Source organism: Aaosphaeria arxii (genome assembly GCF_010015735.1).
Source record: "Aaosphaeria arxii CBS 175.79 unplaced genomic scaffold BU24scaffold_4, whole genome shotgun sequence".
Classification (NCBI taxonomy): domain Eukaryota; kingdom Fungi; phylum Ascomycota; class Dothideomycetes; order Pleosporales; genus Aaosphaeria; species Aaosphaeria arxii.
In genome coordinates, this window is record NW_022983477.1 from 3854701 (window position 1) to 3878218 (window position 23518).

Genomic DNA, 23518 nt, shown 5'->3' on the forward strand with positions numbered 1-23518 from the left:
GGTCTCCCTTCTGAGTAAGTTGTACATACACCTACCTGGTGTCATGCCTCCTGCCTCACCCACTTCCCCCCATCATCCGCTGCTCTCTACCCACTCACCACCCTGCCTTCTGCCTGCCTCTACACCATAACCCCCAAAGCAAACCAAAAAGAAAAAAAAAGACATTACCACTCCAATTATGTACCCTCATCCGCCGTACAATCAATGCACATCATGCCGAAAGGATTGGGGAGGTACGGAGTACATTGCACAAGGATCTTCCCAAGAGGTTGCTCGCGCTCGCAATTATGATCACAATCCCGCGCTCTCCCATTCGCGGTCGCCCCGTTCCTTATCAGGACAATGTCGTACGCTTGTGTTGGCAGCTATCGGTTCGCCGGGGTGGACCAGGGCCAGCAACAGCAATGCGTCATAGGTTGAGGAAAAATAAAATGCATACATAACTGCCTACACAATTTGTGTGGGTTCGGTCGGTCGTGGGAACTGGTGACGGTGACGGCGATCTGGCTGCCATGCTTTTTTATTTTCTTCCTGTCATATGAGTGCGATTGACTGGTTGAATCTCCTCTTTGGGACCCTTTGGGACTCTTTGGGACCACCAGCCTGTGGCTCCCCGCATTCTTCTGCCCTCCCGCTCGCATTCTTTAAGATGTGCAAAGCCTCCCAAGCGGGCTTTCGTCTGCATACTCTCCCACACACACTCCCGCAAACAGCAGCTCTTTTTGTAATTCCTACGCCAAGTCTTCTGTACGCATTTTACTAATTCGTTCCCAAAAGTTCGATTTCTAGAGCAGAAACCTGCCAATCTGAACTGAAGTTCCCCTTCGAGCGGCATTGTCATCTCCCAAATACCCACGACGTAGTCGCCCTCTCCTCCCTCCAGTCGACAACCCGATAAATCTTCCAGACTTTCGGCCGTTTGCCGATATAATGGGTCGGGTTTCTTTTGCCGAAGATACAAAATTGCCCCAGGATACCCATATCGAAGAAGAAGAGCAACCTTCTGTGTTCGAATACCAAGATGGCCCCGACAACAAGTCGTGGGCGGGTGCTCTGCCCTTGAAGCAGGGTCTCTATGACCCGGAGCTCGAGAAGGATGCCTGTGGTGTCGGTTTTGCAGCGTGAGTGTTTGGCCCCGAATAATTGCACACATTTTTGGCACAATAATGCTAACAGTTGGATAGCCACATCAAGGGCAAGGCGAGCCACAAAATCATTTCCGATGCACGCTCTTTACTTTGCAACATGACCCATCGCGGTGCCGTGGGCTCCGATGCACGAGACGGTGACGGCGCAGGCGTCATGACTTCGATACCCCACAAGTTTTTCATTAAGGAATTCCAGCGCGAACAAGGATTCGTCCTCCCCCAAATTGGACAGTATGCGACGGGAAACCTGTTTTTCAAGCCCGATCCTCAGATCCTGGATGACACCAAGAGCATGTTCGAGGAGGTCGCAGACCAGCTTGGCCTGCGGGTGCTTGGATGGCGTCTGGTTCCCCGGGACTCCACTCTGCTCGGTCCCGCCGCCCTCTCTCGCGAGCCTATCATCCTTCAGCCATTTGTCGTGCTCAAGGAGGCCTACGGAGACGGAAAGCAGCCCAAGCCCGAATTCGATCAGTTGCACAATGTCGGATACTTCGAGCGACAGCTCTATGTCCTCCGAAAGCGCTCTACGCATGTCATTGGTCTCCACAACTGGTTCTACATCTGCTCTCTGAGCAACAAGAACATCGTGTACAAGGGCCAATTGGCACCCGTGCAAGTCTACGAGTACTACCACGATTTGGTCAACGTTGATTTCGAGGGCCACTTCGCTTTGGTGCACTCGCGTTTCTCTACGAACACTTTCCCCAGCTGGGATCGTGCTCAGCCGCTCAGATGGGCCGCCCACAATGGTGAAATTAACACATTGCGGGGTAACAAGAACTGGATGAGGGCCCGCGAGGGTGTCATGAAATCTGGTCTTTTCGGCGACGAGCTGGATCTCCTCTACCCCATCATCGAAGACGGTGGCTCTGACTCCGCTGCTTTCGACAACGTTCTTGAGCTCCTCACGATCAACGGGGTTCTCTCCCTCCCTGAGGCAGTTATGCTCATGGTTCCTGAGGCATGGCAGGGTAACGACACGATGGACCCGGCCAAGCAGGCTTTCTACGAGTGGGCTGCCTGCATGATGGAGCCCTGGGACGGACCTGCTCTGTTCACCTTCTCTGATGGACGTTACTGTGGTGCAAACTTGGACCGAAACGGTCTTCGACCTTGCCGATACTACGTAACTGACGACGACCGCATCGTCTGCGCTTCCGAGGTTGGAACCATCTCCATCGAGCCGGAGCGTGTTGTGCAGAAGGGCCGTCTCCAGCCCGGACGCATGCTTTTGGTTGATACTGTCGCCGGACGCATTGTGGACGACAAGGAGCTCAAGGACACTGTGTCTAGCCGATTCGATTTCCGCTCTTGGATCGAGAAGAACCTCCTCACCCTCCCCAAGATCCTCGAGCAGGTCACCGAGAAGGGTGTGGACACTTCCCTTACCCTCAGCGAGACCAGAGTGCAGGAAGATCCCAGATTGCGGGCTTTCGGATACTCCTTGGAGCAGGTCAGCTTGCTTCTCGGTCCCATGGCTGCTGATTCCAAGGAAGCTCTCGGATCTATGGGTAACGATGCTCCTCTTGCTTGCTTGGCTACCCAGCCTCGATTGCTCTACGAGTACTTCCGCCAGCTTTTCGCCCAGGTCACGAATCCCCCCATCGATCCCATTCGTGAGGCTATTGTCATGTCTCTCGAGGCGTATGTCGGTCCTCAGGGCAACGTTTTGGAAATGGACGAGAGCCAGTGCCACAGGATGCTGCTCCCGTCCCCCGTTCTCTCCATCGAGGAGTACAAGGCTCTCACCAACACTCACGTCCTCCACCCCGAGTGGACTGTCAAGTACATCGACATCACCTTCCCCAAGAGCGAGGGTGTTGATGGCTACATGAGTGCCCTTGACCGCATCTGTGACGAGGCCACCGAAGGCATCCAGAGCGGTGACAACTTCATCGTCCTCTCCGACCGCAACACCTCCGCAGAGCGTGTTCCAGTCTCCGCACTTCTCGCCACTGGTATGGTCCACCACCATCTCGTCCGCAACAAGTGGCGATCCCAGGCCGCTCTCGTCGTCGAGACTGGTGAGGCCCGTGAAGTCCACCACATGTGCGTCCTCGTTGGCTACGGTGCTGATGCCATCTGCCCCTACCTTGCCATTGAGTGTATTCTCAAGATGCACCGCGAGGGCCTCATCCGCAAGAAGATCACTCCCAAGCAGCTCATTGACAACTACAAGCACTCTTGCGATGGTGGTATCCTCAAGGTCATGAGCAAGATGGGTATCTCTACTATTCAATCCTACAAGGGTGCCCAGATTTTCGAGGCCCTCGGTATTGATGACTCCGTCGTCGATCGTTGCTTCACCGGAACAGCTTCTCGTATCAAGGGTATGACTTTCGAGCTCATTGCCCAGGATGCTTTCGGTCTGCACGAGAAGGGTTTCCCGTCCCGCAGCATTGTCGAGATCCCCGGCCTCGTCGAGACTGGAGAGTACCACTGGAGAGACGGAGGCGAGCCTCACGTCAACGACCCCACTGCCATTGCCAACATCCAGGACGCCGTCCGCACCAAGAACGACAAGTCCTACGAGGCATACTCCCTCGCCGAGTACGAGCGTATCAAGGACTGCACACTCCGTGGACTTCTCGACTTCGAATTCGAGGGCCGTCAATCCATCCCCATCGACCAGGTCGAGCCATGGACCGAGATCGTCCGCCGCTTCGTCACTGGTGCCATGTCTTACGGTTCCATCTCTATGGAGTCTCACTCCACCATCGCCGTTGCCATGAACAGGTTGGGTGGAAAGTCCAACACTGGTGAAGGTGGTGAAGACCCTGAGCGAAGCCAGCGTCTCGAGAACGGCGACACCATGCGCTCTGCCATCAAGCAGATTGCCTCTGGCCGGTTCGGTGTCACCAGCGCCTACCTCGCCGACGCCGACGAGCTCCAGATCAAGATGGCCCAAGGTGCTAAGCCCGGTGAGGGTGGTGAACTTCCCGGCCACAAGGTCTCCCAGTCCATCGCCAAGACCCGTCACTCCACCCCTGGTGTCGGTCTCATCAGCCCTCCCCCCCACCACGACATCTACTCCATCGAGGATCTCAAACAGCTCATCTACGACCTCAAGTGCTCCAACCCCCGCGCCCGTGTCTCCGTCAAGCTCGTCTCCGAGACCGGTGTCGGTATCGTCGCCTCCGGTGTCGCCAAGGCCAAGGCCGACCACATCCTCATTTCCGGCCACGACGGTGGTACCGGTGCCTCGCGATGGACCGGTATCAAGTATGCTGGTCTTCCTTGGGAACTCGGTCTTGCCGAGACTCATCAGACTTTGGTGTTGAACGATCTTCGTGGTCGTGTCATCGTTCAGACTGATGGCCAGCTCAGGACTGGCCGCGACGTCGCCATCGCATGTTTGCTCGGTGCGGAGGAATGGGGATTCGCGACAACGCCTCTTATTGCCATGGGCTGCATTATGATGCGCAAGTGCCATTTGGTTTGTGATACTTTACCGACTACAAGTGGTTTTTGATTGCTAACTTTTGATATAGAATACATGCCCTGTCGGCATCGCAACGCAGGATCCCGAGCTCAGGAAGAAGTTCGTGGGTACCCCGGAGAACGTCATAAACTTCTTTTATTACGTTGCCAATGAGATGCGTGCTATCATGGCGAAGCTGGGATTCCGTACTATCAACGAGATGGTCGGTCACTGTGAGGTGTTGAAGATTCGTGACGACCTTCGAACTGCCAAGACCGAGAACATCGACTTGTCTCTGATCTTGACTCCTGCCCACACCCTCCGACCGGGCGTCGCTACCTTCAATGTTCGCAAGCAGGACCACCGTCTTCATGTCCGACTTGACAACAAGCTCATTGCCGAATCCGAGCTTGCTCTCGAGAAGGGTATGCCCGCCCGCATTGAGTGCGACATCGTCAACACCGATCGTGCTCTAGGTGCCACCCTCTCCTACCAGATCTCCAGACGCTATGGCGAGGCTGGTCTGCCCAACGACACCATCCATGCCAACATCCGTGGTTCCGCTGGTCAATCCTTCGGAGCCTACCTCGCTCCTGGTGTCACTCTCGAGCTTGAGGGAGATGCTAACGATTACGTTGGCAAGGGTCTATCTGGCGGTCGTATCATCATGTACCCTCCCCGCACTGCCGTCTACAAAGCAGAGGAGAACGTCCTCCTCGGCAACGTCTGCTTGTACGGTGCCACACGCGGCCACTGCTACTTCCGTGGTGTTGCTGCCGAGCGATTCGCCGTCCGCAACTCCGGTGCCACCGCCGTCGTTGAGGGCGTCGGCGACCACGCCTGCGAGTACATGACTGGCGGCCGCGTCCTCGTCTTGGGCTCCACGGGCCGCAACTTCGCCGCAGGCATGTCCGGCGGTATCGCCTACGTGCTCGACATGCACCACGACTTCGAGCAGAAGGTCAACCAGGAGATGGTTGAGCTCACCGGCATCGAAGACCCCGAGGAGATCGCCTTCGTCCGCGGCCTCATCGAGGACCACCACCACTACACTGGCTCCGAACTCGCCGCCCGCATCCTCCTCGACTTCACCCGCGCTCTCCCCCGCTTCGTCAAGGTCATGCCCACCGACTACAAGCGCGTCCTGCAAGAGGAAGCCGCAAAGAAGGCCGAGGAGAAGAAGAAAGCCTACCCTCTCCCCATCCTCCCCGGCAACCCCGTCCGCGAGGCCCACGAGGACTCCCGCAAGCACGAGCACGAGGCCCAGGACAAGAAGAAGGCCGACCTGCTCGACATCGAGGAGAGCGTCACTGATGCTAAGGCCGAGAAGAAGAAGGCGCTCGTGCTCGACAAGACCCGCGGCTTCATGAAGTACCAGCGGAGATCGGAGAAGTACCGCAACCCTAAGACGCGTACGCGTGACTGGCAGGAGCTTTCTCAGCGTCTGAATGAGGATGAGCTTAAGTACCAGACTGCGCGTTGCATGGACTGCGGTATTCCGTTCTGTCAGTCTGATAGTGGTTGCCCGATCAGTAACATTATCCCCAAGTGGAACGAATTGGTCTTCCAAAATCAATGGCGCGACGCCCTCAACCGTCTCCTCATGACCAACAACTTCCCCGAGTTCACTGGCCGTGTCTGCCCAGCTCCTTGCGAGGGTGCCTGTGTTCTTGGCATCAACGAGGATCCCGTCGGCATCAAGTCCATCGAGTGCGCCATCATTGACCGCGGATTCGAGATGGGCTGGATGGTTCCCAACCCACCCCAGACCCGCTCTGGCAAGACCGTTGCCATCATCGGATCCGGTCCTGCTGGTCTCGCCTGCGCCGATCAGCTCAACAAGGCTGGTCACTCCGTCACCGTCTACGAGCGTGCCGACCGTGTTGGTGGTCTGTTGATGTACGGTATCCCCAACATGAAGCTCGACAAGAAGGTCGTCCAGCGCCGTGTCGACTTCCTCGCAGCCGAGGGCGTCACTTTCAAGACCAACGTTGCCGTCGGCGAGGATGGCCAGCCCAGTCTCGAGTCCCTCCGTGGCGAGAACGATGCCGTTGTTTTGGCCACCGGAGCAACTGTCGCTCGTGACCTCCCCATCCCCAACCGCAACTTGAACGGCGTCCACTTCGCCATGCAGTTCTTGCACAAGAACACCAAGTCTCTCCTCGACTCTGAGCTCGCCGACGAGGCCTACATCTCCGCAAAGGGTAAGCACGTCGTTGTCATCGGCGGTGGTGACACCGGTAACGACTGCATCGGAACCTCCGTCCGCCACGGCGCCAAATCCGTCGTCAACTTCGAGCTCCTCCCTCAACCCCCGCCAGAGCGTGCCCGCGACAACCCTTGGCCCCAGTGGCCCCGCATCTACCGCGTGGACTACGGCCACTCGGAAGTCAAGACGCACATGGGCAAGGACCCTCGCGAGTACTGCGTGATGTCCAAGGAATTCGTCGACGACGGCGAGGGCAACGTCAAGGGCATCAACACGGTCCGCGTCGAGTGGACCAAGTCGTCCACGGGCGGCTGGGACATGAAGCAGATCGACGGCAGCGAGCAGTTCTTCCCCGCGGACCTCGTCCTCCTCTCCATGGGCTTCCTCGGCCCCGACCAGCGCGTCCTCGGCGGCGCCGTCGACCTCGACCCCCGCAAGAACGTCAAGACCGCCCCCGGCCACTACAGCACAAACCTCCCCGGCGTCTTCGCCGCTGGTGACTGCCGCCGCGGTCAATCCCTCATCGTCTGGTAAGTCATCATCTATCCCCTCCCACTCCTACTCATTTCCCCTTACCGAATCGAAACTAACACATTATTATAGGGGCATCAACGAAGGTCGCCAGTCCGCCCGCGAAGTCGACTCCTTCCTCACCGGCGTCAGCAGCCAGCTCCCCGTCACCGGCGGCATCGTCAAGCGCCCGCCCTACGAGCTCCTCGGCAAAGCCGACGACACCGCTGCTCCCACCATCGCCGTCACCGCCTAAACCTCCCCCTCTATCCTAACCACCTAAGCTATGTGTTTTGTTTCTTCATGAAATGTTTCAAGGCGTTTTGGGATCGTACTTTGCATGCCCATCAACGATGATTTTTCACGAAAGACGAAGACGACTATAACAAGATTTTTCAAACGGTTCTCACGTCTTTCAGATTTTCTTTTTTGACTCGTTCGTTTTTTGTCTACAACACCTGCGAAAAAAGATGATACCTTAAATTTATATCTGGACGGGTGACGGGTGGCGGAAAAGGCAAGGTGCATTTTTTTGCAAAACGTGTAGAATAGCTTTCGTTACAGATGAAGTAAATATATTGTTTTGATATATGTAACAAATTGGCACTACTGCTTCCGTGAAGGTATTTGTGAAGGGTGGAGTAGGCTGTAGGCGGGTGGAAGGTCTCAAGGTTCTTGGGATGGATGTGGGTAGCTTTAACATGTGATAGGGGGATTGCAGAGGACGGCGTAGCTGGTTGAGAGGAGTGTAGAGAGCCTATAAGTGAATGTTCTAGAGTGTGCTGTAGTCAATTGGGAATATTATCAATGCTTTGAAAACATACCTGTAAATGTAACTAATCCATACCCTCTCCTCTGCAAAAGCACAACCCTATCACAATATCCTGATACAGCAACTCTCAAGCGCGCGTCAGCGGCGCGATCGCGATCTATCTGTGGACCGTGCATCGCACATTGCGTCACTTTATTGTAACACTCCACCAAACCACAAACATCCATTGCGTTCGCTCTCGCTGTCTCGAATATCATTCAAGGGCAAGCTGTGATAAAGGACATGCGTCCGTAATCCATCCAGACGCAACGATGTTTCTCTCGCCACGGGCATGGCACCAAAGTGCCCGCCATCGCGGGGTGCTACACAGTACACGGACGAGGTATGTATACACACACCTTGCTGTAGATCATCCCATCACGAACTGACAAACGCACCCCCAGAATCCCACCACCACTCCTCACAAACCCGCACCGTCACGTCTCCCTCCAAGCAGGCGAAAACAAAACCGGCCACATCCAGACCGGCCCCAACGAAGGCATCCTCTTCATCGACAACGTCTTCCCCCTCCGCCTCCAAAAACTCCTCGGCATCCCCCTCGACGCCTCCGACAAAGCCCCCGGCCTCTTCCAGAACTTCATCACCTCCACGGTCGCAGGCGCAGACCCCGCACACGTCCTCTCCTCCGCCGCCAAGCCCATCAAAGCCCTCGAAGTGATCCCCCGCCTCAAAGAAGGCGGCGCGTTCGTCAAGTTCAGCCACGATGCGACGACGAGCACGTCTGAGGTCGAGACGGCGTTGAAGGAGTACCTGCGTGACAAGAACATCAGACCCTGGTGGAGTCCGTTCCGGCGGATGCGCGCGAACCTCGTGCGGGGGCGTCCCTGGGTCGAAGACATGTTCCAGCTCCCGACCTCGCGCGTGAAAGTGCAATTCATCCCTTCCGAACCTGGTGCGGAGGCGGTGGAGCTCTCGCAGGAGCAGTTGTTTGCGTTTTTCAGGCCGTATGGGAAGTTAGGGGACATCGGGACGCAGCCGCCGGATTCGAAGGTACTGCCCAAGTTTGCGTACCTGGATTTCGCGAGTATTCCGAAGGCGGTGATGGCGAAGAATTGTATGCATGGGTATCTGGTGAGTGAGGCGGAGGGTGGGGGTGTGAAGGGGACGGTGCTGAGGTTGGGGTATGAGAGGAAGGTTAAGGCGCATTGGATTAGGGATTGGATTTTTGGTCATCCGAGGATTGTGATTCCGATTGTCGCGGCTATCATCGCGGGGATCACGGTTGCGGTTTTTGATCCGTAAGTTTGAGTGTCTTCGACGATGGGATGAATGCTAATTGTTGTCGTAGGATTCGAACGTTCTTCGTCAAGGCTCACATTACGAGGTCTTTACATATTGAGGACAACAGATTCTACAAGCTGATCAAAGGCTATGCTACTGATTTCATCGGCACGTTCCGTCGTCGTCAAGATGACGATGCGGGAATGGAAGCTGTCTGGGACGATCGAAAGGGCAACATCGAGCAATTGCAGACCTGGCTGATGGAGACGGCCGACACATTCATCATCGTCCAAGGCCCCCGCGGCTCTGGCAAGAAGGAATTGGTTCTCGATCAAGCTCTCAAAGACAAGAAGTACAAGCTCGTCGTCGACTGCAAGCCCATCCAGGAAGCCCGAGGCGATAGCGCGACCATCAATGCCGCCGCCGCGGAGGTTGGCTACCGACCTGTATTCTCGTTCATGAACAGCCTCAATGGAATGATCGATATGGCAGCTCAGGGCGCCACTGGTGTCAAGACTGGATTCTCGGAAACACTCGACTCGCAGCTCGCGAAGATCTGGAACAATACGACGACTGCGCTTCGCAGCATTGCTCTTGATTCGAGACATAAGGACGACAAGGACGCGCAGCTTGCGGATGATGAGTGGCTTGAGGCTCATCCGGAGCGAAGGCCCGTGGTTATTATCGACAATTATCTCCACAAGAGCCACATTGATAACTCCCTCTACGACAAGATTGCCGATTGGTATGTATCAGAACTCCTGGGTTGGCATTTGAACAGCACTGACAGGTCATAGGGCTGCCCGACTCACTACAGCAAACATTGCCCATGTGATCTTCCTCACAAACGATGTCTCTTTCACCAAGTCTCTGTCTAAGGCACTTCCAGACCGCGTCTTCCGCCAGATCTCCCTCTCAGACTGCAGTCCCGAGGTCGCAAAGAAATTCGTCATCACCCACCTCGACGCAGACGTCGAAGACGACCCACCACACAAGGACGGCTCACCCAAGAAACTCCCCTCCCAGCACCGCGCCGACCTCAACGAACTCGACACCTGCATCGACCTCCTGGGCGGCCGCCTCACGGACCTCGAGTTCCTCGCCCGACGCATCAAAACCGGCGAGACGCCCACGAAAGCCGTCCACGAAATCATCGACCAATCCGCCTCCGAGATCCTCAAAATGTACATCTTCAACTCCGACGACGACTCCACCACCCGACGCTGGACCTCCGAGCAAGCCTGGCTCCTCATCAAATCGCTCGCCGACACCTCCACTCTCCGCTACAACGAGCTCCTCCTCTCCGACACCTACAAAACCGCCGGCGAATCCGTCCTTCGCGCCCTCGAACAAGCCGAACTCATCTCCATCGCCCACGGCCCCAACGGCCGCCCCGCCACCATCAAGCCCGGCAAGCCCGTCTACCACTCCGCCTTCAAGCGCCTCGTCCACGACCGCGTCCTCGCGTCCAGACTCGACCTCGCCATCCTGACCGACCTCGTCAAGATCGAGACCGCGACGATTGAAAAGGTGGAGAGCGAGTTGTTGCTACTCAGCCAGTTGAATGCGCAGCCGAGGACGTTGACGCCGAGGATTCAGTACTTGCTTGCGAAGTTGGCGGCGAGTCAGGAGAAGGTGGAGAGGTATGAGGGGGAGAGTAAGGCGTTGAAGAAGGTGCTTGGGGAGGAGTATTAATGTCTTTAGACTGTTATGGTAATGAGAAGAAGGGAGATGTTGTGAGAATATGTATATACGTGATACCACTCTACACAATCAATAAGATACAACGTAGTCTTTCTTTTGCATGACCGTTCGTATATGTCGAGAGCATCGCATTTACTATATACCCGGCCCCATATTAAAGCAGAACGGGGCAGAAATGATGCATGTACTAGTACGGAGTATAAACAACAGAAAAGAAGTCGCTACATTTTCCGCTGCCCAAAAGAACCCAACAATATAGAAAAGCAGAAAAACGCCAATTCGCATGCTTTGCTCTCCCTCTCCCTCCACACACACACACACGTATATACTCCCACCCTCCCCATCCCCCAAAATCCCGTAGGATTAAAAAAGCCACACATACCAAAACAGCAAACACACCACCGCGAAAAAGCCCAGCCAAACCCTCCACCCCACCCCCGTCTTCTCCGCCATCCTCAACATCCTCTTCATAGTCCCCCTAAGCTTCTGTCTCGAGCCCTCGAACTGCTCGTTCATTTTATCGGCTAATGCGGAGGAGTCGCGGATTTCGGTGCCGATTAGGTTCGTCAACTACAATCACACACACACTCGCTCGTTAGTTTATGATGTTGCGATTGGAGTGATGGAGGGGGATTTGGGTAGGGGGAAATAAGGCGCTTACGTGTTTTAGATCCCTGACCTTGGAGCTCAGCATGCCGACCTCCGCGTCGTTCTGGCTCTCGAGTTCATCGAGGACAGCGGCGCTGTACTGGCCGCGGGAATTCGGGGTCGCGGTCCTGAATCCGCCTCCGCCGCTGCCACTTTCTCCAGCGTAAGGGGAGTGTGAGGATCCTGGGTACGCGCTGAATGCTGGTGCGCTGTTGTTGTATGCGTTTGACGAGGGGGTGTGGGAGGGGGTGGAGGAGGAGGAGTTGAAACCGTAGCCGGAGGTTGGGCGCGAGGGCCGGTTGGACGGGTTTTTCAGTTTTGAGGGGGAAGTCGAGCGCGAGTCGTAGGTTGAGAAGAGGGAGTTGCGGGTGGTGTCGCGGCCGAAGCTATTGGGGATGTGTGAGTGTGGAGAGCTTGGTGGATTTGGGGGGTTTGATTGATGGGGAGGAGGAAGGGAGGAGTGTGTATGTACCGGTTTGACATTGTTGCGTTCGGAGAAGATATCTTCTCCTTGTTCTTGTTGTTTGTGTTTGTGTATGGGGCGTAGGTTTCCTAGGGACAAGCAATGCGCCCAGTCTAGTCCAACAGTCGGAGAATTCGTACGCTCGGAGAATATCCCTTATATCTTCCAGCGACTCGGTGGTAAGAAATGGCGCTCTGCGCTTTCGTGGAGGAAAAAAGGAGGACAGATGGCGGTACGTCAGGTAGGTATATCGTGGCTTTTTTTGGGGCGGTCGACGAATAGATGGGATAGATTGAACGTCGGAGGTTTCCCAGGCGTAAAGTCCGATGGCCGGGGGGGAGAGGGAGTGCACTGACGTCTGTGGCACGTGCGATTTGCACTTGGCGAACTCTGTTTCCACGTGTGGGGAAGGCTTAGCGGCAAGGTAGGTAGGCAGGTTTCAGAGAGGGAATGTGAGGGTATGTGGATTTGAGAGGAATAGGGGATGGGAGTGATATATGGGTTTAAACATAATGTTTGGGCATGACTGTGATGACTGTGTGCAGTTAGGAGTTCCATACCCGGAAACGGACATCAGTCATGTTGCGGACGGAGGAAGAATGTTGCAGGAACACGATATATTCCTACTTCCCTCACAAGCCAAGACATCTCCGAGTTGGAGACAGTAGTTCTGGCGAGGAGGGTCAAAAAGGGTAACAAAAAGAGAAATAGCAACTATGAAAACACGTCCAGCCCCTTGCCCATGCCCAGAAATTTGCTCCGCTTTTACAAGTACATGGAGTTTTTTTCGCGGTTTCATATAAAAAAGTCCATTCACCTTTACTCTGTTATGTGCAGCCAGCCAAAGCCCTCTCTTGAAGATGTGATCCCACTTTTTCATACGTTGCACATTTCAAAACGTGAGCCATTTGACATTTCCATCGAGATATGCGCCGTTCATGACTTCCGACAGAATGGGGGTATGCGCATCCACTTCGATCAGTTCCCGTCCGCTTTCTTAGCTTCTTGATGCATTATCCGCCCCTAGAACCGACCAGTGTGATAAGTCTAGTTTGAAAGGCCAACCTTGTTGAGCAGGCTTCCGCTGCGGCCGCCGATGACGAGCTTGTCGTTGTCGAAGATCTTCAACAAGCTCTTCCAGACCTGGCCGGGCTCTTGGCTAGCATCGATGGGCTTCCAGATGCCGGTCTTCTGGTAGTAACCAACGACAGGGGCGGTCTGCTGGTGGTAGGTCACCAGTCGCTTCTTCAATGCCTCGGCGTTGTCGTCGGACCTTTGGATGAGGTGCTCGCCGGTGATGTCGTCGATCATATCCTTCTTAGGGGGGTTGAAGATCTTGTGATATGATCGGCCGGAGGCAGGGTGGACAAGACGGCCAGTGATGCGGGAGACGAGGAGAGCATCGTCAATCTGGAGTTCCACGGCGTGTTGAAGAGGCTTGCGGGTCGCGGCAAGCATCTCGTCGAGCTTCTCGGCCTGGGTAACTGTTCGCGGGAAGCCGTCAAGGATGAAACTATAAATCGGGTATTTAGCATGGGTACTCCGGTCAACCCCATCTCTCTGCACAGACGGATGAAAATACGAACCCGTTCTTGCACTCCGCGTTGCTCTCAAGCTGGTCCTTGATCATGTTGACCACGATCTCGTCGCTGACAAGACCGCCGGCATCCATGATCTTCTTTGCCTCCCTTCCAAGTGCAGTCTTCTTTGCGACCTGGGCACGCAGCATGTCTCCGGTGGCCTACACATATCAGCATCTAATTCCCCCATCTCTCATCGATATCCTCTCGGAATCGCTACACAGCCGGATACGTACAAGATGGCAGACGCAGTACTTCTCCTTAATGGATGGCGCTTGCGTTCCCTTTCCTACAAGTCCCGTATTAGTCAAATTCTTCCCCGCCAGCCGCTCTTTTGGCGGAGGATGAAGGAAGCTCACCAGCGCCTGGGGGACCCATCAAAACCATTCGCACGCCTGGCGGCGATGATGAGGGAGAGCCACCCTGCAACCTCCCCTCGAGCTCCGTGATACGCGCCTCCAGTCTCTGGACGGTGACCTTGAGGTCGTCGACGCTCTGCTCCACAACCGGGGCCATCTTTTCGAAATGTGTGGGTTTTTAGGGAGGAGAGGGGTGATGGGAAGCGGAATGCGTGTCGTGAGAGGACGATGAAGGTGGAGTGGAGGCGCAATTGGGTGTTGGAAAACGCGAGTGGAGCTTGATGAAGTTGCGCTTGGAGGGAGAGCTTCCAAGGATTCTCGGTTGAGTGGACTTGGCCTCTACCCTTTGCGTACACGGCCACCGATGGCCGAGGTCTCTGCCGATACCGCCGGCGCGCATCCCACGCGCTCGCAAAAACGCACAGAATTCAGTTACGAGCATCATTAAACAGGAATTTCCGCCGTTGCGCCGGATATGTCATGGGCATGCTTTCAACCGGAAAAATTTATTGGAAGTCACAAAGGTCGGAAATCACTTGGTAGTGGCAATCGTGGTCGCGTATTGGTCAAGTACTTTTCATGGCAATGCTTTTACGATTTCCCTTTGGGGAGTCGATTTACACATGACATAGCGCATGGCAGAATTGCTCCTTGTAGCCGAAGGATGTTCCGCTCCCTCCCTTTTGACCTTGACCTTGACATTCTCGTCTCTCATCATGATCTAGCACTCTTGCCAACCTAGGTAATTCCTAGAGCTGAAAGAAGTGCTGTGACTAAGCCAGAGTCATCTTGAAGCTAACTGGTCCTATGTTCTTCGAAGGTACATGCAAGCTAGACGTATTCGTATCCTTCAAAATGCATGCAGAAAAAAGCAGACGCCCGACTCCATGCTATATGCGATAAATATTTAGAAACTTCTACAGCTATTGCGCAGGTATTACGAAAAGATGGGGCTTCATGTTGATCTTCGATAGCCGCGCGACGCAGCCAGAAAGTTGAAGTAGTGTCTGCACACCTTCAAGGATGCGCATATGGGTGAAGCCAATTTCCTAACCGACGTTAGCACGAATTCGTAAGATTCAGGCATCGTCCGAACGAACCTTGATAAACTCCAATTTGGCATGTTCACTCAGTGTGTCTATGGATTTCGTGACCTTAAACATGGTGCTGATAATGTCGTGGCAAGAGTATCCCAGATCCCACAGCTCTTTCAGAATAGTCAATGCCTCATCCACTTTGCATTCATGGCAAGCCTTCACCATGGCCTGAACCTTGATAGGATGCGGGCTGTCCACCACCTTGAAGACATTGTCTCCGTTCACGAAACCAAAACCAGCGTTCGTGGATTGTAAATTGTTAATGGCCTGACGCATGTCTCCTTCTGCAGAGAACACCAATGCAGCAAGTCCATCGTCCGAATACTCGACTTTCTCTGCCTCGATGATTTGGTTGAGACGGCGAACCACTTGTGCGTCTGTCAGGCGGGAATATCGAAGAATAGCGCAACGGGATTGAAGAGGTTCGATGATCTTGTTTGACTGATTGCAGGCGAAAGCGAATCGAGTTGTCGAACTGTAGATTTCCATGGTTCGTCTCAGAGCTTGTTGCGCTCCACTCGTCATACTGTCGGCTTCATCGAGAATCACCAACTTTTGCCTTCCAGGTGGAAGTGTAACCTTCTTTTGCGCAAAGCCTTTTATCCTATTCCTCACAACATCGATACCACGCTCATCTGAAGCGTTGAGCTCCAGAACAGCTTCCTTGTATGCATCTCCTAGAAGTTGCCGTGCGAGGCAGAGAATCGACGTGGTTTTTCCAATACCCGGCATGCCAGATATGATTACATGGGGCATGTTTCCATCTTTGGCGATGATTTTAAGGCGCTCGATCGTCTCTGTATTGCCAACAACATCGTCGAGGTAGACAGGACGGTACTTCTCGACCCTGACAATGATGGTTAAAATCGTACTTGATTGCCAGATATAAGTGAACATACCACGGAAGTTCATAGCCAACTCCGCCGGCTGCGTTTGGGTTTACCTTGATGCCATTGCTGGCAGCAGCTTTCGAAGATTCCGCTTTCGCCATAATGTAACAGTTAAAGATCGTGGGGTTGACGCGAGACGCGTAAAGACGCTTTCACGAGCTATGACCATCATCTTGTGTTAGTCAGCGAACGCCTGTTCACCTGGGCGTGCATCATTTTGACTGTTTATCTGTCGACACACCAAGGCTAGGCGTCCAATATATTCTTCAAAGAGACGTCTATCAATAAATTATGGTTGAAAATCGCTTGACTAGAATATTCACAGTCAGACATCAAAGAACAGTACCGTTCATTAGTGCGGCCACCAACAAGAGTATCTCGTACTCAGCACGACAAGACAACACCAATGGCACACTCTTATTGTCGCTCTTAAAGATGTACTTTCTCTTCTGAGGCACCAACTTGTGTACCTTGCCGCGATATTCCTATCATTCATTAAGACTTCTACGAAGTCCGGCGGCGAGTACAGCATCCGGCAACGGGGTTTTCTCTGTCATATGCGTAATCCAGTAGGCTATACATAGATTCGACACTCCTCCTAGTTTCCGCGGAAGGGGCCGGCTCGGAAGCTGGCCTAGAGATGACATGAACAATCTACGAGTAGTTAACTACGAGTACCAACACTGCTAGGTGCTTGGAACTGTTACTCGGTAATAACATTCCTACGATTGGAGTTTAAGCCTCTTGCGAATATGCGAGGACCCCCTTTGAGTGTGCGAGAGCCTCCTTATGTCCAATCTAGGGGTCAGCCTGCCGGTGTGACTCGGATCTCGCTGTAGTCTCACAAGCCACAACGCCTGCACATACCCCTTCCGCTAATTATAAGTGCGTGAAATGAAGGTACAACGCATCTCAAACCAGTTTTGACGTTTGAGTGCCAAGTTATGTTTTGTTCTCACAAACAGTGGAGGACTGCCAGCGAACCAAATCTATACCCGAACGGCGATGACCCCTACTCTTTGACCGAAGCCGCCGCACTGCCACAGCATACGCAATCCATCATCAGAGTGCATACGTCTGGCGGGCCATTGCAGGCGCATATTCGGCGCTTTTCCTAAGGGACAGCCACACTTATGTCTATCCGTCATCACGTATTGTAGTAGTTAGTGTCACAGCTGCCGTCCAGATCCGCCGGTAGTAACGCCTATGTGAGATCACTCTTGTCTCGCCGCGTCATCGCCGTTCAGTCCCTCAAGCCTCTTGCGCACACATTCGAGTAGCTTTGTCTCTTATATACCCCGTGCCTCATCATGAAGGATTCTTTTGTTTCATTCCACCTTTCATAACCTGTCGAGATTCCGGCCTTGCCGTCGAGGTGTCCGATACTAAACACTAGCCTAGTCGCATCCAAGGTACCTCAAACCCGAAGTGCCTCAAGTATCAACAGGCTCAGAGTGAACCGCCGTTAAAACAAGCCTTTCTGCCAACACCGATACAACAACCCAATTTACACCATGAAATACTCAGCGTTGATTTTTGCCGTTGAATTGTTCGCATCAGTGGAGGGATTCAAACTGGTCGCCAGAGAGGTAAGTCATTAAGGATCTCTTGGCTCTCTAGATCGCCCCATACTTTCTTCTTCCGAAAAGCTTGGTATGATCTTCAAACATAATGCGGATGTATGAACGTTGGACGCCTCGAACAATAACTAATAGCATCGCGACATAGAACCCAAGAGTGTTAGGACTGGACATCCAGAGACGCCATGTTTCCAACCCACTCCATCACGATCGATTACGACGAAGACAAAAAACAGTACAACAGACGCTCGATAATCTTGAGACGCTCTACTTTGCAAATGCCAGCCTAGGGACGCCTGCACAGGACCTACGCCTGCACATCGATACTGGAAGTAGTGACCTGTGGGCCAATGCGGCTAGCTCCCAATTGTGCACCTCGCGCGGAAATCCATGCTCGGAGTCCGGAACTTACGATGCGAACTCTTCCTCAACGTACGAGTATGTGAACAGCGTTTTCAACATCTCGTATGTTGATGGTTCGGGAGCTGTAGGTGACTACGCAAAGGATAATTTCAACTTTGGAGGCAAGACCGTCCAGGGCCTGCAATTCGGTATCGGATACGACTCCTCCTCAGCAGAAGGTATTCTGGGTATTGGTTACACGACCAATGAAGTTCAAGTGAATCGAGCAGGACTCCAGGCATACCCAAATCTTCCCCAGGCACTCGCAGATAGTGGCGATATCAACACGAATGCTTATTCCCTCTGGTTGAACGACCTCGACGCATCAACTGGAAACATCCTCTTCGGTGGAGTCGACACTGACAAATATGAGGGAACATTAGGTAGACTTCCGATCATTCAAGAGCGGGGCGGCATATATGCCGAATTCATTATCGCATTGACCGGCCTTGGGCAGAATGGAAAGGCGGGTTCTCTATTCCAGAACCAGGCGATACCCGTCCTTCTTGATTCTGGGTCTTCCCTGATGTATTTGCCAAACAGCATCGCCAATTCTCTGTACACTGCTTTCAACGCGCAATACGACCAGAGACAGGGTGCAGCAATTGTAGATTGCAATCTTGCCAACCAGGAAGGATCCCTCGATTTCACTTTCTCTGGACCCACCATCTCCGTTCCCTTGAACGAATTGGTCATTACCATCGGATACCAGCGAGGCGAACCTGTATGTATCCTTGGTATCGGGCCTGCGGACAATTCCCTCTGCGTATTAGGCGACACCTTCCTGCGGTCCGCGTACGTCGTCTACGACTTGGACAACAACGAGATCGCACTTGCACAAACCAAGTTCAACGTCTCGCAAAGCTCCATCAAGGAGATCCAGTCCGGCGATGACGGCATTCCGCAAGCCTCTCTCGTCCCCAACGCCGTCTCCAGCGTTGCTGTCGGTACAGGAGGAGGTCGTATTGCTGGTCCTACCATCAACCCTACAGGCGCAAGCCGCCCGTCGTCAACAGGAGCAGCTATGCCCATCGCGACTGCCAATCCCTGGTTAGGTGCCGGAGCAGTGGTCGCGGGTGCGGGCATAATGATGGGCTTCAACGGACTTTAAGCCCATGTATAAAGGAGATCTGAGGGTTTCGAATAAAAGGGAATAGAGGGTTGCATATATGGAGGCGTTTTGGAGATTAGGATTACGAACAGAGGCGGGCACCTTCGTTTCGGCACTTCTTTGCAGATATTGGGACCACATACGTTTTGTGAATAGCGAGGTTATTTGTTGATAAGATATTCATATGTATATACGAATGCACGATTATATGAGACTTTCATTGGTCTTCATACTTTGTTTCGTGTGATGTGGGCGCTTGAGACATATTTTTAGTCGGAGTAGTATTCCGTGTAATAACGGTCGCCGATCGGTGAACAGGATAGATTGAGTGATTTTCTCACGAGCAGATGTACGACATGCTCTGGCTAGTGCATTTTACACGTGCGGAAATCGTGGTTATCCTTGCCCATGGAAACTCCACGTGTTGATGCTAACTTTTGGTAAGGATCCCATACAAACTGGGTCATGATTTAGGTACCTAGGTAGATTCTCGTCAATAGAATCGAACAATAACATCTTACTTGCATGTAATCATCGGTAAATGCGTATGCTCTTTAGAGGATTCTTTAATCTACTCGTACCTTACTGTAAGATACATCATCAACACATCATGACCATGTCGTGCAATACCTCGTCCCACCCATCAACGTGGGCCAGCCATTGACCCAACCAACTCCCACCCAACAAGAACCCCATTTCACGTGCGCTATCTCCCAAGACCACTGGCCGACAAAATTCGTATACACTACTTGGAAAACATGCTCTAGAGGTCTTATCAAACAGCTTCAATCGTGGTACTCCAAAGAGCGTAGCGAGTCGACTTCGAGCGAGGGCTTTCCTTTTCGGGCATAGCGATGCTAGTGTCAGGCCGTTTGCTTTGGTAGCGAGGACGTCGACGACTTGTCTGGCAGAGGGAACGGCACTTGGATTGTTTCAAGTTCTTTATATCATTCATGTCTTTCTGAAAGCATTCAACACATTTATTTCGTACTTGTTTTGTGAATACTGTTCATATTTTGCGCACGCGCAACAATACGGGCCCAGCAGCATGACCAGCAAACCCCCGTATCAATGCATATGCTTAGGCCAGGCAACGTCATCACTGGCCACTGCACTGCTAACCTACCTCGCTCCTTCGCTGGTGTCGACTAGCTTGTGGCAACAACAGGTGCTTCCAATAATGGCACGCTACAGGTTAACCATCGTGGGCTGTTCCGAGGATACACACATCGACGATGTCACGCCAGACGGTGGATGCGGTGGACGGCGCAGAGGACGGTGGGGTTGGACATTGGCAGTAGAATCAAAGAGAAGAATGTCGGTGGTACTTTCATTGGTACTGCCAACTCATAGTGCTTTGTGTCCGCTCTTGAAATTTTCATTGTTGAAGCACGGCGTTCTCTGGCGTGGTGTCTGTCTTTCAGAAGTCTTCGGAATCCCCGTCGTACAAAGGTTGTAACGGATCAAGCGGCCAGTGTTGCTGCATCTCCAATACGACAGAGACTGCATGTGTGTGCTCCTCACACCACACCACACTACGAGTCTACAACGCACCATGACCTCGTAATGTCCCAGAGCGGTCATTCCCTCCCCCGCGCAAAGCATTTACGCGGAGCTTGTTGAGTATTGGTTCTCCACATAGTGATGGTGTAAGCCAATAAAGTGCCCAGACTGGGATGCTATGATCGACTGTCACCCATGTTGGCTGCATTCTGGAATAGAATGGAAAACCTGGGGACGTGCTTGAGGTATCTTTGCATCTTTTGAACAAGAAATGCATGACTTCAGAAAGCACAATGAAGAGATATGCAACTGAACAAATGCCATGTGCCTTTGTAAGAATCTGCTCACTATTGCTGCACGAGGCGTATAATCCACCATGCAATAGTTTAGACGGAAGCTGACGGCCGCGTACCTGACAATTGCCAGTCCAGATCGGCCCCTGCGTATTCCCAGCTTTTCTGGCGTTGGATCATTCGTCGTTGCCCCTGCGGCTAGTCGACAGCGTCTTTCTTTAGAACTCGTCCGACGTCACCCTTTGGGCAGGACTTAGAACATTTATCTTGCTGCTTCGTCCGCCTTCTTTGCCTTTACCTCTTTTCCATCCTCGTTCTTATCCCTCTGCCGATTCGAGAAACCTGTACCTATTTTAATACACCTTTCACGCCTTTCGTTTAATTCGTTCTTTGGCCGCTGTCCAAATTCCTAATCCACTATATCAAAATGCGTTTCTCGACTGCTTTGTTGGCATCTGCCGCCGCTCTAACCGTGAGCGCGCAAAACGGCTACAAGGGTTTCAATTACGGAGCCAACTTCATGGATGGAACCCCCAAGACTGTTAATGACTTCGAATATGAATTCAATGCCGCAAAGCAACTTCCCGGCACCAATGGAGATTGGACCAGCGCCCGTCTCTACACCATGATCCAGCACGGAAGCACCAACACCGTCATCGAAGCTATCCAGGCCGCCATCAACACCAAGACTTCTCTCCTCCTCGGCCTCTGGGCTTCGGTCCCCTCAGAGCAGTTCGCCAATGAGATTGCCGCTCTCAAGGCAGCTATCGCTCAGTACGGTACTGCTTTCACTGATCTCGTCGTTGGTATCTCCGTCGGCAGTGAGGATTTGTACCGCATTACTCCCACTGGAATTGAGAACAAGTCCGGTGTTGGAGCCTCTCCCGACCAGCTCATCGATTACATTCGCCAGACTCGCTCTGCCATTGAGGGCACCACCCTTGCTGGAGCACCCGTTGGCCACGTCGATACCTGGACCGCCTACGTCAATGGTAGCAACAACGGCGTCATCTCTGAGCTCGACTTCCTCGGAATGGACGCTTACCCCTACTTCCAGACCACCATGGCCAACAGCATCGAGAACGCCAACGAGACCTTCTACGACGCCTATGATGTTACCGTTGCCGCTTCTCAGGGAAAGCCTGTCTGGGTGACCGAGACCGGATGGCCCGTTTCCGGAGAGCAGCAGAACCAGGCCGTTGCCAGCCCCGAGAATGCCCGTACCTTCTGGGCAGAGACCACCTGCAGCTTGTTGAAGGCCAACATCAACCTTTTCTTCTACACCCTCCAGGATGCTCAGATGGGTACTCCCAGCCCCAGCTTCGGTATCAAGCCCGCAGGCGATCTCCAGCAGGTTCAGCCTCTGTGGGATCTTTCTTGCCCTGCCAGCGCTAAGCCCGTAAGTTCCCTATTCTATCTTGGTTTCATGCTGCTGTCCCCTCTTTTTATACTACTATTATACAATGCTGCAGTCGTCTCGAAGTTGGTGTCTCTCGTTGTACCACGCTGGGGGGAGCACAGGGCTTGCAATTGCAGGCCATGCATATCTATCCTACACCCGTCAATCAAGGCCATGGGGCCTAGAAGTTGGCTGGCGCAGGCTAATGGACATGCGAAGTCTCCAACTCAAAGCAGTACTTCGGTGATTCTATCGAGCACTACAAGCATAAGTATCAATTCTAGTATTTCCCCTCGCCATTCAGTACAATATCTGACAGTTTCATAGCGATCCCTCTAAGTGATCCACCTCCAGCTCCCACGACCACAGGCACAACACCAATCTCTTCCATCACTTCCACCAGCACCAGCATTGGACCCCAACTCCCCGTACCGACAAGTCTAGACGAAGTGTTCCAGATCCCCCAACTCCTCATCCCTATAGACCACTCGCGCCCCGATACCCCACTTGGTAGTCAATTCATCGGCCAGCTTTCCCCGACCTACTCCACCCTCGTCAACTTCCAATTCCCTGCCTCGTTCGCCGGAAAGCTATGCACCTTCATCTTCTACATGCCACCCATCGCCAACGGATGGTGGTCGCCCTATCAATTGAAATCACCCGGCGGTCTCAGCGTCTCCCGCATGCTTCGTCCCGCAACCGTATCAACCACGCCCAACAACCTCGGAGCCACGCAGCCCATCGGCGCAGTTTATCCGTTGACGTTGGGCCAGGGACACGTCGTTGGGAGTCTACCTTGTGATGGCGGGGGGCAAACTGTGGGGTTTCAGATCAGTGCGCTAGCGGGGTTGGATTTCTCGTGGTACCAGTCTGTGCAGCCGCCTGTGGGGTTGTTCGTAAGGGCGAATGGGTGATGGAGGAGATGGGTGGAGGAGGTGGGGTGGAAGCCTGTGGACTGTGGGAAGTGTGGAGCGATAGTAGACATTCATGATAGATGAGAAAAAAGCCGCTAGGCTATGTACATATGTTGGGTAATGTTAATGTTTCTCCAAATCTTTATCTCGCCTGATGTGTGTGTCGGTGATTGTTGTAACTGTCTGTCTCGGTTATACGATTGTGTAGAAATCGGGATTAGGGAAGCTTGCATA

At 53.3% G+C, this 23518-nt stretch overlaps 8 protein-coding genes across 8 annotated transcripts; 4 read left to right on the forward strand and 4 right to left on the reverse strand.

The window, feature by feature from the left end:
• The first annotated feature begins 786 nt into the window (after positions 1-786).
• BU24DRAFT_206070 (glutamate synthase-like protein) lies at positions 787-7556 on the forward strand. Its single transcript, XM_033521873.1, has 4 exons — positions 787-1121; positions 1185-4584; positions 4640-7308; positions 7382-7556. The coding sequence occupies exons 1-4, from the start codon at positions 931-933 to the stop codon at positions 7542-7544; spliced, it is 6423 nt and encodes a 2140-aa protein (XP_033384933.1). The 5' UTR covers positions 787-930; the 3' UTR covers positions 7545-7556.
• A 718-nt stretch (positions 7557-8274) lies between these two features.
• On the forward strand, positions 8275-11144 carry BU24DRAFT_441647 (escape protein-like protein 2). The gene is made up of 4 exons (XM_033530459.1): positions 8275-8442; positions 8504-9358; positions 9409-10086; positions 10139-11144. Exons 1-4 carry the CDS (start codon positions 8372-8374, stop codon positions 11034-11036), a joined length of 2502 nt encoding a protein of 833 aa, XP_033384934.1. The 5' UTR covers positions 8275-8371; the 3' UTR covers positions 11037-11144.
• On the reverse strand, positions 11144-12585 carry BU24DRAFT_492658 (uncharacterized protein). The gene is made up of 3 exons (XM_033533907.1): positions 12166-12585; positions 11707-12079; positions 11144-11615 (listed from the first exon to the last, which is right to left on the reverse strand). Exons 1-3 carry the CDS (start codon positions 12174-12176, stop codon positions 11409-11411), a joined length of 591 nt encoding a protein of 196 aa, XP_033384935.1. The 5' UTR covers positions 12177-12585; the 3' UTR covers positions 11144-11408.
• BU24DRAFT_206133 (uncharacterized protein) lies at positions 12285-12806 on the reverse strand. Its single transcript, XM_033521874.1, has one exon. It carries the CDS (start codon positions 12712-12714, stop codon positions 12394-12396), a length of 321 nt encoding a protein of 106 aa, XP_033384936.1. The 5' UTR covers positions 12715-12806; the 3' UTR covers positions 12285-12393.
• BU24DRAFT_422968 (adenylate kinase 1) lies at positions 12719-14395 on the reverse strand. Its single transcript, XM_033528118.1, has 4 exons — positions 14096-14395; positions 13973-14025; positions 13743-13897; positions 12719-13669 (listed from the first exon to the last, which is right to left on the reverse strand). Exons 1-4 carry the CDS (start codon positions 14250-14252, stop codon positions 13204-13206), a joined length of 831 nt encoding a protein of 276 aa, XP_033384937.1. The 5' UTR covers positions 14253-14395; the 3' UTR covers positions 12719-13203.
• A 532-nt stretch (positions 14396-14927) lies between these two features.
• BU24DRAFT_206219 (P-loop containing nucleoside triphosphate hydrolase protein) lies at positions 14928-16306 on the reverse strand. The gene is made up of 3 exons (XM_033521875.1): positions 16092-16306; positions 15196-16039; positions 14928-15144 (listed from the first exon to the last, which is right to left on the reverse strand). The coding sequence occupies exons 1-3, from the start codon at positions 16181-16183 to the stop codon at positions 15019-15021; spliced, it is 1062 nt and encodes a 353-aa protein (XP_033384938.1). The 5' UTR covers positions 16184-16306; the 3' UTR covers positions 14928-15018.
• Positions 16307-17596: 1290 nt separating this feature from the next.
• Positions 17597-19175, forward strand: BU24DRAFT_346196 (candidapepsin-4 precursor; the record flags this gene model as incomplete). The annotated part of the gene is made up of 2 exons (XM_033523477.1): positions 17597-17671; positions 17811-19175. 2 exons carry the CDS (start codon positions 17597-17599, stop codon positions 19173-19175), a joined length of 1440 nt encoding a protein of 479 aa, XP_033384939.1.
• Positions 19176-21398: 2223 nt separating this feature from the next.
• On the forward strand, positions 21399-23426 carry BU24DRAFT_481232 (glycoside hydrolase family 17 protein; the record flags this gene model as incomplete). Its single annotated transcript, XM_033533160.1, has 3 exons — positions 21399-22370; positions 22444-22453; positions 22698-23426. The coding sequence occupies 3 exons, from the start codon at positions 21399-21401 to the stop codon at positions 23282-23284; spliced, it is 1569 nt and encodes a 522-aa protein (XP_033384940.1). The 3' UTR covers positions 23285-23426.
• Between the last annotated feature and the right edge of the window lie 92 nt (positions 23427-23518).

Coding starts and splice junctions, on each gene's coding strand:
- BU24DRAFT_422968 (XM_033528118.1), bottom strand. CDS start 14,252: ATGGCCCCGGTTGTGGAGCAGAGCGTCGACGACCTCAAGGTCACCGTC. Junction 14,026..14,095: donor GATGGGTCCCCCAGGCGCTG/GTGAGCTTCCTT, acceptor CGGGACTTGTAG/GAAAGGGAACGCAAGCGCCA. Junction 13,670..13,742: donor AACGCGGAGTGCAAGAACGG/GTTCGTATTTTC, acceptor CCCGATTTATAG/TTTCATCCTTGACGGCTTCC.
- BU24DRAFT_206070 (XM_033521873.1), top strand. CDS start 931: ATGGGTCGGGTTTCTTTTGCCGAAGATACAAAATTGCCCCAGGATACC. Junction 4,585..4,639: donor TGATGCGCAAGTGCCATTTG/GTTTGTGATACT, acceptor CTTTTGATATAG/AATACATGCCCTGTCGGCAT. Junction 7,309..7,381: donor GGTCAATCCCTCATCGTCTG/GTAAGTCATCAT, acceptor ACATTATTATAG/GGGCATCAACGAAGGTCGCC.
- BU24DRAFT_441647 (XM_033530459.1), top strand. CDS start 8,372: ATGTTTCTCTCGCCACGGGCATGGCACCAAAGTGCCCGCCATCGCGGG. Junction 8,443..8,503: donor CTACACAGTACACGGACGAG/GTATGTATACAC, acceptor ACGCACCCCCAG/AATCCCACCACCACTCCTCA. Junction 10,087..10,138: donor TACGACAAGATTGCCGATTG/GTATGTATCAGA, acceptor GACAGGTCATAG/GGCTGCCCGACTCACTACAG.
- BU24DRAFT_206133 (XM_033521874.1), bottom strand. CDS start 12,714: ATGGAACTCCTAACTGCACACAGTCATCACAGTCATGCCCAAACATTA.
- BU24DRAFT_206219 (XM_033521875.1), bottom strand. CDS start 16,183: ATGGCGAAAGCGGAATCTTCGAAAGCTGCTGCCAGCAATGGCATCAAG. Junction 16,040..16,091: donor GTTGGCTATGAACTTCCGTG/GTATGTTCACTT, acceptor CATCATTGTCAG/GGTCGAGAAGTACCGTCCTG. Junction 15,145..15,195: donor CCAAATTGGAGTTTATCAAG/GTTCGTTCGGAC, acceptor AACGTCGGTTAG/GAAATTGGCTTCACCCATAT.
- BU24DRAFT_492658 (XM_033533907.1), bottom strand. Junction 11,616..11,706: donor AGGTCAGGGATCTAAAACAC/GTAAGCGCCTTA, acceptor GTGTGATTGTAG/TTGACGAACCTAATCGGCAC.